The sequence below is a fragment of the Ovis aries genome, chromosome 5 (assembly GCF_016772045.2).
Source record: "Ovis aries strain OAR_USU_Benz2616 breed Rambouillet chromosome 5, ARS-UI_Ramb_v3.0, whole genome shotgun sequence".
In the NCBI taxonomy this organism is placed as follows: domain Eukaryota; kingdom Metazoa; phylum Chordata; class Mammalia; order Artiodactyla; family Bovidae; genus Ovis; species Ovis aries.
The window spans coordinates 17,993,084-18,010,760 of record NC_056058.1 but is presented as its reverse complement, the minus strand read 5'-3'; the positions used below and the strand labels follow the sequence as shown (position 1 = coordinate 18,010,760).

The window sequence follows — 17,677 nt, the reverse complement described above, 5'->3', positions numbered from 1 at the left end:
AGGAAGGTGCCCTAGAGAAGGAAATACGCCAGTATTCGTGCTTGGAAAAATCACAGTTTTTCCCCCTCCCAGATAGAGGAGCCTGGTGGACTATAGTCCCTGAGGCCGCAGAGTTGGACCAGATTGAGCACACACAGTTGCTTGTTGAATACAATCAGGAATGTATAAAAGTGTGATACTCAAAGTAAGTGATAATAACTGGAGGGCAAGAGGTCAATGAAACATCCTTTGAAAGTCGCTTCTTCCCATAACTAGGGACAGCTATAAAAGTTTAAAGAAATCACAATAAAGATATGCCTACCGCTGGATTACTACATTTCCCATAAATCTCTAGGGGCCTACAACTCCCAACCCCTCGATCGCTGACGTCTTCCGGAAACGTGCACGTGCACGTTGCCAGCATACGTCATGGCGGCTAGACGCCTCATCGGTGCTACCCGGAGCTGGGCCGGCTGGCGGGCCTGGGAGCTTCCGGACCCCGCGGGTTTTGTAAGACTACATGTACGCGATTATGCCAAGAGACCGGGTGAGCTGGCTTAAGAGAGAACAAAATGGGAACGGTAGGGACATTGGGGAGTTCGTAGTGCGCAAGCGCTAGTCGGGAGGCGCGTCCTAGTACGAGCGCGCAAGCGTAGAGGCAGCTAAGCTCGGCTTTTGCGCAGGCGCAGTGTGAGGTATCTGAAGGTGGGCTCTCAGGCACTACGTTGGGGGGGGGTGTGGGTGTGGGTGCGGGGGTGGGTGGTTGGGGGGGTGTGGGTGCGGGGGTGTGGGTGGGTGGGTGGGTGGGTGGGTGTGGGTGTGTGTGTAGTGGTTAGGTGGAGAACTGGAACTTGGGTCCCTAGCAAATTACCACCGGAAATTCGGACCATATGGGCATCTAACTATTAAAGCCAAAACAAGATTTAATTTTTTTCCGGATGCAGCCTTGCCTGATCTCCCTTGTTGAAAGGAGGGACTTGGCAAACCAAACGTGAGGTTTTAGACACACGACAGCCGGCGGACATTTTCTTCGTGAGATAAATAGAAGGAATGAAAATGGAATTGAAAAGGAGTGAACTTAGTTACCATAGCAGTGAATAGCAGTGTCATTTAATGTAGTGCCCATGAATATCAATGTCATTTAATGCAGTGCCCGTGTCCCAGTTAAAATCATTTTGAGAACAGTACACGGGGTACAGCTGGGGCAGAAAGGGAAGGCAGGCCTCCCGAGGGTGTAGCTGGGCTGACATGACTCTCCCCCACAGCAGTTTTTAAGGGGGGCAAAGGCGGCAAAGGTGCTGCGGTGGGAGAGACCCTGAAGGACCCCGAGGTGTGTACAGACCCAGTCCAGCTCACCACGCACGCCATGGGTGTCAACATCTACAAGGAGGGCCAGGATGTGGTCCTGAAGCCGGATTCTGAGTACCCTGAGTGGTGAGTGGGTCAGGACTGGGTGAGGAGGGCCCTGCGGATCCCATCTGAGATTTCAGGAGGGCTTCCCTGGGGAGTTGGGGGGTAAGTTAAGACCTGAGTGGATGGCCAGAGCTTCAGAGGCAGGTGGGAACAGCCAGTGCAAAGGCCCTGCGCAGAACTGCACCTGGTCTGTACAGTGGATAGCAAGGAGCAAGGTGGAGGGTAGGGGGAGACAGGCAGGAGCCTGGTGAAGCCTGGCTGTCGGGGGTTGCAGGGGGAATTCCGCTCTTGGCTCTGTGAGCAGTGGCAGGATGGGGAAGCCATCACCATGCACCCATCCTTCAAGCTGGTTAAGGTTTAGAAAGGTTCAGCGAGGGGGTGGGGGCCTTGCAGGCGGGCAGTGCAGCCCAGACAATGGCCAGGAGGCAGAAGGCTTGGCACGCGCCTACTTCAGATCCCAGGGCCACTGGGATGGGGGCGCCCCCTGTTCCACAGCCCAGGAGCTGGCTCATGGTGGGGAGGGACTACCCTGAGGTCAGCTGGCCACCAAGGGACCCGGTACTGCTGCAGCCTGTGCCCAAGGTGTCTGGGATGGGGTCGGGGAGCCGTGGGGAAGGGGGCTGCTCTGTAACCCCGACTTCTGCCCGCTTCCCATCAGGCTGTTCCAGATGAACGTGGGCCCCCCCAAGAAGCTGGAGGACCTGGACCCGGAGACCCGGGAGTACTGGCGGCTGCTCCGGAAACACAACATCTGGCGCCACAACCGGCTGAGCAAGAACCAGAAGTTCTAGCGGGGGAGGGCCAGAGCTCTCTAAAAGGACCCTGACCCTCCAAGGACCTGGAGGAGACAGGACAGACTGGGGGCTGACTGGGAGTTGGTACCTCCCCCAGCCTGCCCCCAGGACTTTTTATATTCTGGAGAAACAGACGTCTCTGAGAACGAAGAGAATTGCCCCCACAGTGAGACTGAATCAGGGGCCTGGGGGCCAATAAAGCCTTCTGGGGGCAGTTGTCGGCAGGTCCCGGAAGCCGCTGAGTGTCCTGTGATATTGGGGTCAGGAGGGACTTGGGACAGGCATTGGGGAGGTGGGCACCTCAGACCCAGTGGTTCCATGGCCCAGCCTCCACCCTCGGTGATTGCTGGGCATCTGCAGGTCCATGTTCACCTCCCAGCCTCGTTGAGCTTCTCACTCTGATTCCTGGAATTCCTAGCATTGCCCAAGAGGCCCCAACCTCTGTCCTCGAGGGGCAGAGTTTTTGAGCCAAGCTTCCCTGGATTGCAGTGGACTTGGACTCATACCCGAGGCGCATCATCCAGAGCAGAAGAGAGTCTTCTTGAGCTTCAGGAATGGAAATGTCCAGGGCTAGGCATGGCTGGATCCAGGTGCTTCAGTATTCAGCTGTGAGGTGCTCTCCATCTCAGTGGGTAGGTCCTTTTATCCCTTGGGTAGGGGTGGCTCCAGGACTTCTGACTGACATCCCATACCCAGTTCAGCAAACCCAGCCAGAGGGAAGGGACTTCTTTTTCCTTTCTGCCAGGGTCACAGGGGTTATCTTTGTTGGCCAGCCTACCCACCATCCTGTCCACCCCCCACTGGTCCCCACCAGCTTAGAGGAGGCTGAAGGACACACAAGGTGCCAGGGCCCACTCCCAGTGGTACAGCCATGCCCTCTCCTGGGTAGGTACCTGGGTTTGGGGTGGCATACACTGCTTAGGGGGCTGGACCAGGGCTCTCTCACCCTCCAAACTCCTCCAGAGCTGGGCGGGTGAGGCGGGACAGGATCTCTGAGGCTAATTCTGTCTGGTCCCAGGGAAACAGCCTTCATCCTCTTAGAGGACTCTACCAAGCGGATTACCGCTCACCTGCCCTCCTGCAGCCTGTGCTGGGCACGCGCATCATCCCAACCCTCCTGCGCGGGTCCCCACAGCTCTCAGAGTGAAAACTGAAGTTGTAATGGCCACAGGCTTCCTGGCTGCTCCTCCAACACTGCAGTCGTGGTGCCCCCTGGGCCCTCTGCCCGGGTCTCTCCCCGGCCCCACCACGTCCTCAGGGCTCCCTCTTTACCTCCAGACCTTGACTCTGATGGTGCCGACCACCCTATTAAACTGCAGCCCTGCCACACGCTCCCGACTGCCCTTCCTGGCTTTGTTTTTCTCCCAAGCACTTCACCACCAGCAGCTGTTGCACGTTTTGTTTATTTTTTAAGTTAGGGCTCTGGTCTCTCCCACTGGAGTGGTAGCTCCAGGAGGGCAGGGGTTTTTCTCTGCTTTGTTCACTGTTGTGTCCTCGCTGTGAGTTGGAACGGGTGGATGAATGATTGGGGGGATGGTTGGCCTCGCTGCCACGGCATAAACAACACAGAGGCCGTTGGGGTTCACGTGAGGTGCCCTCTGAGGTGGGAGGTGAGCAGGCCAGCTGAGAGCGGCCTGGAAGCGACATTTCTGGAATTTCCTGGCACCTGTGGTCACTTCCTGGCCAGAGCCTGGAGCGAGTGGGGTGCTGCCATGTTCCCCCCACCATACGCTCTCCTGTCCTGACTCATTCCGTCCCACAGGGAGGTGCCCTGACATGTGGGCACTTGGGCCACACACCCCCAGCCCAGCCAGCCTCCATGTCCTGGAGCCCAGCTGAACCCCGGCAAGGGTGGCCATCATGCCTTTGTGAGCCCTGGGGGCACGTGGTTGGACAGAAGGAACGCTTGTCTCGCTACCAGGGCTCCAGCCCTGCCTCGTGGGCTGGGAGATGTGATGGGGCCTGTGGTTGATGGCGAGACAAGTCACGCTCTGATAACTGGGGGGAGCGAAGATCGACTGTTCACCCAGTGTCAGCTGCTTCTACCTGTGAGTGCCCTGTTAGCGCCCAGCCTGGGTCCTAGGTGCCTGGGGTGATGGAGTCAGGCAATGAGCTTAAAAAGAGCTCCACCCTCTACTGGCTCTGTGGCCTGAGGAAACTGGCTATCCTTCTCTGGGCCTCAGTTTCTTCCCCTGTAACATGGGGCTGATGGCCATGCCACCTTGGGGTAAAGTGATGGGCACGTTGGGAGCACACAGTGAAAGGGGGCAGTTGAATGTGAATTGCTGCAGCTATTACTTGTTATCTCTCAGGGCGGCCCTGCTGTCGAACAATTAGAAGCAGGCAGGAGGATTTAGAATCATCAACTCAGAATTAACATCCCTGTTGCTCCTGGTTACAGCCTTAGAGCCTTAAGAACCTCAGAACCTACCCCACACAGGCCCATTTGACAGATGGGGAGACAGGGGCACCAGCTTCCTGGAGACCAGGCCAGGGACGCCCACCCTGGCTGGGCGCCTCTGGCTGCCACCTTGAAGTCAGTGCCAGTTAACGCTGCAAGGCAGGGGTAGGTGGTGGTGGGTGGGGGACTTGGTGTGGATGGCCATGGACAGGCTGAGCAGGAGGGGCTGGGCAGGCACCAGGCTCAGGCCGATGGCCAGGCCCTGTCCAGAGCCTGCACGTGCTCCTTGGCCAGCAGCCGCAGGGAACCCTCCTCCAGGGTGAAGCCGTCCATGAAGGCTGGACTGAAGGCATGGGGCCCAAAGGAGCCCTGCAACCCTGGGCCCGAGCCCAGGAGGCGCGGGAGGGCTGGCACAGCTGGGGGCCCTGGGCCCAGCCAGGGCTCCAGGGACAGTGGCATGGTGGGAGGGCGGGCAAAGGGCAGTGCTGGGGCCTCAGGGAGTCTTGGGGCTGCCACGGCTCCGGAGCCTGACTCCAGACGCTCCTGGCGGCGCCACTTGGCCCGGCGGTTCTGGAACCACACCTAGAGGTGGCAAGAGAGGTGCTCCCAAGTCAGAGGCGGCTCGTGGGCGCCAGGCAAGGCTGCTTTCCCTCCCTGGGCCTCCCAGCCCCTCAGGGTTCTGCCTGCTGTCTGACCTGATTCCTACCCCTTGCAATCCCAACATACATTGTTACCTACCCCGAGGAGATGGCTGTTCTGAGAGCAAGATCCTTGCCTCTTGGCCCCCATTAGTTCAGTCCCGAAGTCTTCAGAGTCCAGGTTCTCCTTGCCTTTCCCTTTGCCCAGGCCCCCCTCAGGCTCCTCAGCCTCCTCCCTGGCCTACCTTGGCTGTCAGCAAGAAGTTCCAGCCACTGAGTTTGGCATTTGAGGGGCTTCACCAGCTTTCTCTGCCTCCCCTTCCACCTGCCTCAACACCTAGCTCAGTAGAAATGCCTCCAGTTTAACTCCTGCACATCTTTGCACTCATAGTTCTGGATGCCTAGAAAAATGCCCTTTCTCCTTTCTGGCTGGCACACTCCTACTCAAATGTCAAGGCTCCAGTGCCACATCCCCTCCCCTGGGAAGCCTTGCTTTGCCCTGGGAGGGTCCGCCCAGCGCCGGCTGCCTCCGAGGGTGGTTGGGGTGCCCTCACCTGCACGCGCACCTCGGGCAGGTGCACCTTGGCTGCCAGCTCCTCGCGGCTGTAAACATCTGGGTAGTGGGAGGCCTCGAACGCCCGCTCCAGCTGGTGCAACTGGTACGTGGTAAAGGTTGTGCGGTTCCTCCGGTGCTTCTTCTTGGGGGCCTCCTCTCCAGGCCCCGGCCCCCCGCCCTCAGCCGCCGGCCCCTCACCTGGGCTCAGGAACATGGCTCCTCCTTGCCCCCACCTGGCCGGAAGGCAGCAGGACAGATGGCAGTGAGACCGGGGAGGGACAGTGGCTGGGGAGGGCGGGGTCGCCCCCCACCCCTTGCTGGATCTGGGGTCAGATATGGAGGGGCTTCTCCCTCCACTGGGCCCTGCATTCCGCCTGCCTCTCCGTGCGTCTCAGACGGCCTCCCTGCCTCCACTCCCTTCTCTCTGAGTATTTCCTATGCCTCTGCCTCTATTTCTCTTTCCTTCTGCAGCTCCCTGGCTCCCCCTCTGTCTCTGTGACCCAGGAAGGCAGAGCTGGGACACTGCCCTAAGGAACGTTTCCTCGCCCCTCAGCTCTCTGCCCTGGGGGCCTGGCTGTGCTCCTGCCTCCCACCCAGGCCCACCTGTGCCCACCTGCCCAGTGCTCACTGCTCCTGGCAGCCCCTCCAACAGCCCCCCGTGGGCCCAGCGCTGTCTGCCGCTGGCCTGGCCTCGCCAGACCCGAGGGGGTTAGGGTCGGGCGGGGAGGAGGATTAGCGAGGTGATTAATTGAGGGGGCCCCGCCCGCCCAGGCGCTGGTAGCTCTGAGCCACAGAGGGAGTGCCAGGCAGCAGGACACACCTTGCTCTAGAACATAAACAAGAGCCTCCCCTTCCCGGGCCTCAGTTTCCCCAGCTGTAAAATGGCAGCAACAGGAATTCCTACTCCATGGGACTCTCACAGGGACTCAGTGAGCTGATGAAAGAGTACACTGATGGAAAGATACACAGTGATTGGCCAACAGTGAGTGCTTAGTGAGCACTCACTAAGTTAGCCACTGTTAACCCCTTTCGTTATCATCTGGAGTGAGAGAAAGAACCTCTCATATTCACAGATGTTAAGGGGAGTTGGGGAAGCTGAGATCCCCAGAGGTGAAGGTAATTCCAGTTGGTTCCCCTGGGCACTGTCCAGGGCAAAGGAGTATGGGGCATTTTAGCTGTGTTTTGAGGTATGAATAGAAGCTCACTTTTCAGTCACTCAAAAAACATTTAAGCACAATAAACATTTGCGCTTACTGTATACTAGGTACTGTTCACAGCAGGGAACAAAAAAACACAGACACACTTCTCGGAGCTGGCATCCTGGTGGGGGAGACTGATAATCCGTAACTATGTAAGTAAAATACAGCATGTCAGGTAGTCAGAAAACTGGAGGGAAAACTCAAGCAGGAGAGGAAAGGTGGTTCTTTTAAGGAAGGTAAGCAGAATAGGAGATGGAGTGCAAGGGTGTAAATTCTGGACACAACTGGGTGTGAAAGGGGTACTGAGGTGCCATGGAAGGTTGAGCGTGAGGGGGCACAGGTGGCACTTTGGATGAGGATTGTGGGCAAGATGGGAGGCCAGGGGGAGGCTAGAGGCCTGGTCAGGGCTAGATCTGGGGGGAGGGGGACAGGAGAGCAATTCTCGGGGGACGGGGGCCTTCCCTGGTGTCCAGTGGCTAAGACTCTGCAATCCCAGTGCAGGGAGCCTGGGTTGGATCCCTGGTCAGGGAACCAGATCCTATATGTCTCAACTAAGGCCCAGTGCAGCCAAATACATAAAAATATTTTTTAAAGTTCTGGGGAGAGAAAGTCTGAGGAGGGAAGAAGACTGGTGAACCCAGCCCCTGTCTGGGGACAAGTGGGTGATGGGACTGTCCCTCCAGCGGTGGCCTGAGAGCCAAGTAGAACCTTGGTGATACCCTGAGACTGGATGTTCAACCCCCTGCCCAATCCAAGGAGCTTGGGGGTGCTTTGGCAGGGGGTGCCCTGAAAACAGGAGGGGCCCTGGGCGTGACAGGGGGCAAAATGAGGCCCAGGAGGAGGACGGGAGGGATGGAGGGAGGTGGGTTGTCTCAGTGGAGTGAGGCTGGAGACCCAGGCCTGTGGATGGACCAGAGAGTGAGCGCAAGAGGAAGCAGAGCCAAGTCCTTCAGAATGTTGGCTTTGTAGGGGGAGACGCACGCAGAGATAGGGAGGCGGGTGCTCACACGGGCATGTGTGCCCAGTCGGACACTCACAGCACTGAGGCGCAGGCCCTGGAGTGCTGGCAGGGGCGAATGACCTCAGAGGAGGAGGGGGTCTGGGTGGGCAGGGGGCTTAGCACCCAAGCAGTCAGCCGGACAGGGAGGTTCCAGGAGCTCTGAGTCCAGGCTGGAGGGGCAGTGAGTGAGGCCCCTCCAGGCCTCAGTGGCCCCGTCTTTGAGATGGGCTGGGGCATTGCGGCAGGGGGAGCCAGGCCTCAGGAGACGGGGAGTGGGGGTGGGGGGAGGTAATCCCCCTAATTGCTTCATCACTTTAAAACGCTAATGAGCTGCTCTGTTCTCAGCCCCCAATTAGCTAATTGGCCCCAGTGGGTTAAGAGGTACAGGAGGGATCTGGGTGTTAGGCGCAGGGGCGAGGGGGGGCGCTTTGGCGACTTAGCCAGCAGCTGCAGGCCCAGACGCTGTGTCAGCTTAGAGGGCTGGATTAGGGGTGGGCAGGGTGGCGTGGGGCCACGGTGACAGGCGGCCTTCTCCAGCTGGATTGGGTCGGTAGGGGAGGTGGACAGGCCACTCTCAGCCTCTCTGGACTCCCACCCTGCATTTCTCCCCCAGGAAGAATTACTAACCCCCTTCAGGTGCTGGTGGGGAAACTGAGGCCAGAGGGTGGGTGGGGTTCCGGGAGGGGGGTAATTGCAGGAGGCCAGTGTGACCTTGAGACGTATGAACAGCTCAACTCAGGCAGAGGTGGGCCAGTGGAGGTGGGAGGCCATGCCGTGGCCTGGGGTTCCTACACTAGCTCAGGGGTTCCTGGGGTGGGGGCCACAACCCACAGGCCAGACACTCCTCCCAGACAACCTTGTAGCATCTGGGAGTTTCATCGGAGTAGGGGTGGTTGACAGTCACGGTAACAGCTGAGCACCAGCTGTGTGCACTCAGCCCTCGGGGTCCTCATGGCTCCCCTGGAAGACGCCTGATCACAGAGGAGGCTGCAGGGGTAGGGCAGGGAGGGAGACCACCCCCCCTGCCGCAGTTTCCCTGGGACACCCCGGGTTTAGCACCAACACCCCCATCCCAGACACGCCCTCAGTTTGAGGTGCTGGGTCACGGTGAGCCCGGGCCACAGAGTGGTGGAGTCAGGATTTGAACCTGGGGGTGCAAGCCAGGAGCCCCCGCTGGAGAATGGACAGGGCCCTGGGACAGGTTGTGCGGCTGGCTTTTCCCAGCAAGTGTTCCCCGGAGTCACTGGGTGAGGCTGTTGGGGGGGTGACAGGTGGAGGACATAACCACCCTGGAGCGCCCCAGGAGGGGACGCTGCTGCCCTCGCAGCCCCCTCCCCGCTCCGGGCTTCCATCTGCCCTCAGGGGAAAGGCAGAGGTAGGAGAGGGTGCCAGCACAGGGGGCTCAGACCTCCACGGCCCCTGGAACCCTCCCATGGTCCTCTGCACCCGGGACCCTGAGGGCTACAGCAGGAGACGGGGGCCCTGCAGGTGATGGCAAGTGGGTCCTCAGGTGGCTGTGACCCTGGCCTGGAGGGTCCCCTGGCTGACATACCCAAGAAAACATGTGCCCTCAGGGGCAGCAAGCTCCCAGCCAGGTGGCCCCCTCAGTGGGCAGACCAGTGGGCAGGCAGATGGCCCCCAGGCTGAGTGATGGGCCCCAGAGCGGACACAAGGGGCAGCAGAGAGACACTCAGACACCCAGTTCTTGGAACCAGTCTTTATCCAGGGGCTAATCGTTCGCTTCCTGGGGTCAAGGTGCCCATGGGCTTCCTGGAGCGCCCGCCCTGGGCCTGCCCCCGTGGTGAGAGCCGGGCAGGTAGCTCACCGGCCCTGCCCCTCTTCAGGCCTGGTCCGCATCCCCACCCTGAGCCCCCCACTCTCTCAGTCCTCTGGGGCCCGAAGCCCCTCGGGCAGGGTCAGGGCTCCTGGCTGCGGGGCAGGGCGGGACCGTCCGTGTCCTGCCCCCCATTGGGGGCTGAAGCACCTGCGCTGCGTAGCTCCCGGGCCAGCTTCTCAGCCAGTTTGCGGAAGGGAGGCCGGCGAGTGGGTTCAGCCTCCCAGCAGCTGCCCATGAGGGCATGGATGGACCCAGGGCAGCCTTCGGGGGGCTCCATGCGGTACCCCTTCTCCACGGCCTCTGACACCTCCTTCAGTGACTGCGGGCAGAGGCCACTCCAGTGTGGGCTGGGGGTCAGGATCACGACCCCCTAGACCGGCAGGGGACCCAGCACCTCCCCGCTCGGCCCCCGGACCCTGCTCACCATCTTGGGGTATGGAGCCCGGCCGTATGAGAAGACCTCCCATAGCAGTACCCCAAAGCTCCAGACATCCGACTTGCTGGAGAACTTCTGTGGGGCCCGAGATCAGGATGAGAGGGACCTCTTCAGGGCTTCTGCTCCAGCCCCTGCTTCCTCCAGAAAGTCCCCCTGGGTTGACCTTCACTCTGTAGTCTCCTCCCAATAGACTCCTGCCCCTGAATCCTCCAACCCCTCAACCCAGATTCAGTGCCAAAACAAGGTGTTTCTTGCTCTCCCTCTCTGAGCCCAAGACTGTTGCAGAAACAAGGAGACAAAGGCTCAGAGAAGGGCTAAAAGGAACAATTAGCGGCCAAGGGCTTACAGGGGAGGTGGAGCCATTCCTTTGGAAGTTCAGAGGCCAGAGACACGCCCAGGGGCTCATAGTGGAACTAGGGTTCCCAGGGCCCTGGGGGTAAGGCGGACTCACCCCATGCTTGAGAGCCTCGGGTGCTGTCCACTTGACGGGCAGCCGGCTGGAGTCCAGCCCCTTCCGCTCGGCTTTAGCCAAGCCGAAGTCGCTGACCTTGGCCACCAGGTCCTCCGAGACGAGGATGTTGCGAGCAGCCAGATCGCGGTGCACCAGCTTCTTGCTCTCCAGGTATTCCATGCCCTCGGCCACGTGCCTGGGGGAGGGGGCACCGGGCGAGGGGCTGGGACGCCCGGGCCAGACTCCCGAGGCCAGGCTCCTCCCTGCTCCGTGCCTCAACTTCCCTGCCACCCCCTGGAGCCCCACTCACAGGGAAAACTGCAGGAGCTGCGGGGTGTTCACAAGCGCCCGGCCCCGCGTCCGTAGAAAATTCACCAAGTTACCCTGTGGGGGATGAGGGCAGGGTCTAGGAGTGTTGGAGGCTGCTCAGCCACCCCACCAGCACCCTACCTGACCCTTGGTGCTGCCCTACTCCTAACCCCCACCCTCAGGTCCTGCCCCACTCCCACCTGACCCCTGCTGCCACCCCCCCACCCCCACCCTTGGGTCCTGCCCCACCTTGCTCACGTGCTCCATGACGATGTAGAGGCCCTGATGTAGGATCACACCCAGTAGACGCACCAGGTTCTTATGCTGCACCTTCCTGGGGGCAGGTAGGTATGGGGTGAAGGTGGGGTGGGACCCTGGCCCTAGGGCGCCCTCCCCTGCCACACCCAGGACTCACGTCATGACCGCTGTCTCATCCAGGAAGGCCTGGGCTGTTACGTCACATTTGATATTCTTCACGGCCACCTTCTGCCCCAGGTACTCACCCTGCAGGACAGCTGAGGGGCAGGCAGGGGTGGGAAGGGGCTCAGGACCCCACAGAGACAAGACAGACATGCACATTCCCACTCGCATGAACCGTGGAAGAGGCCAGTGCCGTGGCGGGTCCCCAGGCCTGGTAACCCCTCCCAGTAGGCTCCAGCTGTTCAGCTGCTCAGTCGTGTCTGACTCTGTGCGACCCCATGGACTATAGCTCACCATGCTCCTCTGTCCACGGGAGTCTCCAGGCAAGAATACTGGAGTGGGTTGCCATTTCCTCCTCCAAGGGATCTTCCAGATGCAGGGATCAAACCCATGTCTCTTACATTGGCAGGTGGGTTCTTTACCACTGAGCCACCTGGGAAGCCAACAGGCTCCAGACCCCAGAGCAAAGATAATCACCTAAGCCAGGGGTCTGCAAACTGCAGCCCTTGAACCCAATCTAGTCCCCTCAAGGGTTTTGGCAAGGCCTGCAAGCTCAGAATGGGTTTTTACATTTTTAAATGGTTGGGGAAAAAAAAAAAATCAAAAGAAGACTATTCCATGACATGAAAATGATACAAAATTCAATTTCAGTGTCCATAAATACAGTTTTATTGGCACGTGGCCTTGGCTGTTTGTCTCCCTGTGGCCTGTGGCTGCTTTCCTGTATCAAGGGCAGAGCTGAGCAGACGTGACAGAAAACAAGTGAACGCCAGCCCTTTCCAGAGAAGGTCCTGATGCAAGCCCTGGGACCTCCCAGGATAATAACCTCAGGCTGTGGCCTCGACACAGAGGGTCCTGGGACTTCCCTGGTGGTCCAGTGGCTAGGACTCTGAGATTTCGCTGCTGAGGGCAAGGGTCCAACCCCTGGATGGGGAACTAAGATCCCACAAGCTGTGCAGAATGGCCAAATAATAATAACAACACATACATTTTAAACATTTGGGACTTCCTTGGTGGTCCAGTGGTTAAGACTCTGCACTACCAATGCAGGTTCAATCCCTGGTCGGGAAGCTAAGATCCTACAGGCTGCACAGCCAATATACAAATAATAATAAAACAGAAGTGTGCAAGGGTCCAGGGGGTGTGAAGGACTCACTCACGCCTACTGGGTACCTGCCCTCACCACCTCTCTCCTCCTCCTGGCTGTCATGAACCTCCTTCCGTAGAGAGGGGCCCATGTGGCTTCAGTCGCATGGAAAGTAGGTATCAAACGTGGGTGTCAATTCATCTCTGGGAGCCCCCCTTCCCCCAGCCCCTACTAGGTCCCCTGCTCACCTCCAAACTCTCCCTCTCCGATCTGCGCTCCCAACGTCAAATGCTGCAGGTTCAGTAACCAGCCGGCTGTAGAGGGGAGACCCAGTGAGAGGGCGGCCGGTGGCTCCACCTGACAGGAGGCCAGGCCCTGTCTGGTCTCCCACAGCAGTGGCCACGGCCACGTCTGAGGCACCACACTCCTGGCACCAGTTATAGGGGCTGGGAGTGGTGGTGAAAGCAACAGGGCCCACCAGTCAGGGCCCTTTTCTCTTCTACCTGGAGACTGTGTCCTTCCAAGGACCCTGCAGAATCTTCCTTTACCGTGCTTTCCCTCCTCTCTCCACCAGGGATACACAGACCGAAATATACAACAGATACTGGGAAAGTTTCCAGAACTTCTGGTTAAGGTTCTGGAACATTCTTAGAATATTCCAGCACTCTAAGTCGTCATCTTGGGACTTCCCCAGTGGTCCAGTGGCTGAGATTCCATGCTCCTAATGCAGGGGGCTCGGGTTCGATCCCTGGGCAGGGAACTAGATCCCATGTGCCAGAAGTAAGACCTGAAAGGCTGCACAGCCAAAATACAAATAATAATAAAACAGAAGTGTGCAAGGGCCCAAGGGGTGTGAATCACTCAGCTGTATCCGACTCTCTGCGATCCCATGGATGGTAGCCCTCCAGGTTCCTCTGTCCATTCTTTACCATCAGGAAAGGTGGTAAGTGAAGAGCTTCCCTGTAGCTCAGATGCTAAAGAATCTGCCCGCAATGCAGGAGACCCAGATTCGATCCCTGGGTCGAGAAGATCCCCTGGAGAAGGGAATGGCAACCCACTCCAGTATTCTTGCCTGGAGAATGCCCGTCCATGTGGTTGCAAAGAGTCGGACACGACTGAGTGAATAACACACTATAGGTGGTAAGTAAGACCCAGCACAGTCAAATACAAATAAATATTTTAAGTCATCATCTTTGTCCTAGCCTCCCTGATCTTTCTGCCAAGCACACCTGTGTTTTCCCGCCCCTTGCATTGTCCTCTGACGGGCTCTGCAGGTCTCCTCCTCTTCCCCAACAAATCCCCTCTTAAAATCATCAGCCCTTGGATATGACCAGGCACAGTGACACCAGCCTCCACCTGGGTGTCACCCCCAAGACATTTCCAAGAAGACAGCCACGATCACCAGGTTCAAAGAGGGGTGGCCAGGGCAGGGTGCGCTTGCTCTAAATGTGGGAGATCTCACTACTCAAGGGCGGCAAAAGCATTTCAGGTGAGGGGAACAGAATGCACAACAGTCCGGAGGCATGAGGGTAAGCGCAGAGTCACACAACCCCAGGGGCATGTGGAAAAGAAGGGCCTCGTAGCTGAAGCAGGAAAGATAGCTTAGCCACAAGGGAAGGTTCTAGAAGGCAGTGGAGCTGCCTGGCCTCCCCTCTTTAGACACTGGAGTGATGTGGGTGGATTTTCACGTAGAAAGTTGCCTCCGAGGCCACAGGGTTTGGGAGGAAGGGGGACTCCCCGCTCAGGAAGGAGGTGGTCTGATGGGAAGGTCCAAGGCTGGGCCAGGGTGGGGGCACTCAGACAGGGAGGGGCCAGATTTAAACTAGTGTTAATAGAACTTGGCCATGGAGGGGTTGTGGGAGGGCGGGGGGCTGGGGGCGGGGTGGCATCAAGGATCTGCCCAGGGTTTCTGACTCAGGTGAAGGATAATGAAACAAGGGGAGCAGCTGGTGTGGGAAATAGATGGCTAGTGTGCTGATGGGTGTGTGCAGGCATGCCCCACCCAGCCCAAGGGCACCCAGGTCTTCCGCCTGCAGAGCCTGGCACTGTGACCTACTCAGGTGAGGCAGCCTTGGCCATGTGCCCTGCCTCCCCAGGCCAGGCCGACTCAGGCGGGAAGGGCGGTGGGGGGGGGCCCCCTACCCTTGGCCAGCTCCTCCTCCGCCGACTTGGTGCCTTGCTTTCTCTTCGGTCTCACGAGCTTCGTGCAGATGGCCCCTTGGTCCTTGCTATAATACTGCAGGGGGTGGGGCAGGGCAGAGGCAGCCGTGAGTGTGACCCCCCACATCCGGGGAGCCCCTGCCTCCCATCCCCTTCCCAGGGGGTTCTCCAGAGGGGTGGGCGGGCGCTGAAGAGGAAGAGAGGGGGTGGGTTCCCACAGGACTCTCTAGGCTGGTTTCCATGGAAACAGGAGGATGGGGGTGTGTGTCTTGGGACTGGTGTCAAACTGGAGGTTCCTGGGTATCCCTGGAGATGGGTCGGAGTGGGGGAACTGTGGTCGGTGGTCCAGGGACCAGCGCCTCCTTGTCCACACTGGGGAGCATGAGCCTCTGGGGGGGTCCCATGTCTCCCCAGCTGCTGGGACAGGCTGAAGCCTGGCCGCCAACATCTCTACACCGGAGGCCTGGGCGGCCGCACCTCCACCATAGCCATGAGGTTGCAGAAGCAGGCCTCCTCGTCGATGGTCAGGCGGCCGTCGCGGTGCAGCACGCGGTAGTGGATGACGTCGCTGCCGAAGCTCACGCACAGCACGTAGTCACCCGGGTGCCGCGCGGACTCCCGCACCAAGAACAGCCCGTCCTCGGGCGGCTGCAGCTGCTGCACCGCCTCCTGGCCCGAGATCTTCCCGTGGAACCACCTGCGGCCGGTGGAAGGGCGGGCTGGGTGGGACTGGCCGGGCCCTGCTGACCCCACCCACGTCCCAGGGGCGCTTCCCCACGACATACGGCATGAGGCTGAGCTTGGGGTCCGCCGAGAGGGCCTCGCGCTCCCGCAGCGCCCCAGCCGCCAGCAGCCCCTCCTGCCCGCTGGCGTGGTGCTTGGCACGGTACCAGCTCTTGTTCTGCCGGGAGGGAGCCAGGGGTCAGTGGGAGGAGATGTTTCCTGGAGGAGCACCCCCCTCTCTCCAAGCACATTCCCCCCTACTCACTTCGCAGGCCTCAAGGATGGTGACCACGTCGCCCTTGCAGAAGGCCAGCTCCCCGGGTTTGGGGCGCGTGTGCTCACACTTGGTGATGCACTGGGTGCCAGGGGCCCAGCGCCTCTGGGGGGTAGTGGCGAGAGTGGGAAAAGGGTCATGAGAGAGATGGTGGAGGTGGGGGGTGGGGCCCAAAAGAGAGAGAAAAACTGTATTGAGGCAGAGACCCAGAACAGACCACAGGAGAAAGGAGATGGGGGTGGGGGGTGCGCAGAGCACCCAGTAGGGGAAACGGAGTCACAAACAGAGGGACCCCCCGGGGCAGAAGATGGGAGGAAAGAGTGGGAAAAAACACCAAGTGACCGAAAAAGACCTGCGGACACTGCCTAAGGGGACACGGGTCAGATGGCCCCCCACCCCCACCCTCCAGCCCCGTGGAGCTGAGGCCCTGTGGACGGAGGAGAGGAGGGGCCTAGGCCCAGGCACCCAGTTGGGAGTACTCACTGTCGGCATCCTGGCTGAGATGGGTGAGGGGTGCCAGGCGTGGAGGAAGCGAGGGCTTCCCTGGGGAGGGGCAGAGACCAGCTGGAGAGCTCAAGATTCAAGCCAGGCTGGGGGCCCAGGGGCCATGACTATAGCTTCCAGCCTGGACCAGGTGGAGGCGACAGTCGGGCGGGCTCCCCCAAACCCCCAGGGGTTGTGGGGGGCCCAAGGGCTGGATCCCCAAGCCCCTTAGGGGAGGTGGTCTTTCCCTGGGAGAGTTCCTTAGCATGGAGCCTGGCTGCGCCGTCATCCCCAAAGGGAAACAGAGGCACAGGGCAGGCTCAGAGTGAGTGGCCAGGGGCTGGCTCAGGCCCCAGCAGCCCACACTGGGGGCGCTTGGAGCCACTAAACGGAGCCTGGTTCTTCCTCTTTTCTGGTAAAGTAGGCAGGGGTACATGAGGAAACAGAGGATGATTCAAGGTCATTCCCAAGAATCTCTGACCCTGGCGGGGGTGAGGCCCGGCAGTGCCGCCCTGCTGGGCTCCTCTGGCTGCCGGCTGGGTCTCTGATCTGACTCCCCCCCACACCGCTCCCCCCTACTCCCCAACCGAGGACAGAGGACAGAAACAAAGTCCCGCACAGTTGCTGGGGTGGGGGCATTTCTGTCCTCTGCTTTCCCCACGGATCCCACCAGGTGGCGAGAGCAGTGGGACAGGTGGGGAGGAGTGAGTCTCCACCCTAGAAATCCCCAGCCCTCTGTGTACTCACACGCATACTGATCCATGTACACACGAGAACACACAGAAACACACAGGGCTTGGACACAGGTGGACACAGGCACGCGGGTATGCAAGCAAAAGCAGTTTCTCCTAGAGACAGTTGTGCACACACGTCTCACGTGTGAACACACGCACAGACATTCGGAAACGTGTGTGCCGCCCCCCCCAACCCACACTTGAACACCTGGGCGCCACACGCTGGGCCACCCGGGCACGCAGGGCTACACGCAGGGCCGCGCACACGCAGCGCAGAGACACGCGCGCACATCCCTCCACGTGGACGCGCGGATACACACACCCAGGGGTTGCAGACGCGCATACCCGCACCCACAAAAATACCACCCCACCCGACTCCTGGGCGCATCCAACCATACCCGCCCCAGCCGCGTACCGGCCGCACGCCCCGGACGCGGGCGCTCGCACACTGGCCCCTCCCTCGTTCGCCCAGCATCCCCCTACCCGCTGGCCCTTGGGGCCCCCCCCACTGTCCTACGGTCTTTCCCCACTATCCCCTCCGGCGCCCTCACCTGTTCAGGGGTCGCCCCTGGGCCGCACTCCGTGTCCGCCCCCAGGAGGGCCCCCGCGCGCCGGCTGCGCACCCCGAGGCGGCCCCGGCTGCACAACTTGGAGCAAGTTGCTGCGTTTCCTCATTTTGGGGGGGAAGGGCTGGAATCGGGGTGGGGGGAGCGGGAGGCGCGGCAGCTTGAGCGGCCCCCGCGGGTCCTAGCGCCGGCCGCACTGCGGTCTGCTCCGCGCGCC

General features: G+C 60.1%; 3 protein-coding genes across 6 annotated transcripts; 1 reads left to right on the top strand and 2 right to left on the bottom strand.

Annotated features, from left to right (window-relative positions):
• The first annotated feature begins 395 nt into the window (after positions 1–395).
• Positions 396–2,420, top strand: MRPL54 (mitochondrial ribosomal protein L54). Of its 2 annotated transcripts, none has more exons than XM_027969872.3 (3): positions 396–526; positions 1,248–1,413; positions 2,051–2,420. In XM_027969872.3, exons 1-3 carry the CDS (start codon positions 409–411, stop codon positions 2,181–2,183), a joined length of 417 nt encoding a protein of 138 aa, XP_027825673.1. In that variant the 5' UTR covers positions 396–408; the 3' UTR covers positions 2,184–2,420. The 2 variants fall into 2 exon arrangements, with proteins under 2 accessions (XP_027825673.1, XP_027825672.1); XM_027969871.3 differs by having other exon boundaries at positions 1,245–1,413.
• Positions 2,421–3,570: 1,150 nt separating this feature from the next.
• Positions 3,571–8,101, bottom strand: RAX2 (retina and anterior neural fold homeobox 2). The gene is made up of 2 exons (XM_027969870.3): positions 5,780–8,101; positions 3,571–5,169 (listed from the first exon to the last, which is right to left on the bottom strand). The coding sequence occupies exons 1-2, from the start codon at positions 5,993–5,995 to the stop codon at positions 4,831–4,833; spliced, it is 555 nt and encodes a 184-aa protein (XP_027825671.1). The 5' UTR covers positions 5,996–8,101; the 3' UTR covers positions 3,571–4,830.
• Positions 8,102–9,682: 1,581 nt separating this feature from the next.
• Positions 9,683–17,572, bottom strand: MATK (megakaryocyte-associated tyrosine kinase). Of its 3 annotated transcripts, none has more exons than XM_042250156.2 (14): positions 17,446–17,572; positions 16,908–17,008; positions 16,161–16,302; positions 15,669–15,782; positions 15,466–15,581; positions 15,158–15,377; positions 14,663–14,756; positions 12,769–12,834; positions 11,429–11,528; positions 11,263–11,347; positions 11,015–11,088; positions 10,705–10,900; positions 10,242–10,328; positions 9,683–10,136 (listed from the first exon to the last, which is right to left on the bottom strand). In XM_042250156.2, the coding sequence occupies exons 3-14, from the start codon at positions 16,167–16,169 to the stop codon at positions 9,897–9,899; spliced, it is 1,401 nt and encodes a 466-aa protein (XP_042106090.1). In that variant the 5' UTR covers positions 16,170–16,302; positions 16,908–17,008; positions 17,446–17,572; the 3' UTR covers positions 9,683–9,896. The 3 variants fall into 3 exon arrangements, with proteins under 3 accessions (XP_042106090.1, XP_027825670.1, XP_060272294.1); XM_027969869.3 differs by having other exon boundaries at positions 16,161–16,220; XM_060416311.1 differs by lacking the exon at positions 16,908–17,008 and having other exon boundaries at positions 16,161–16,220.
• Between the last annotated feature and the right edge of the window lie 105 nt (positions 17,573–17,677).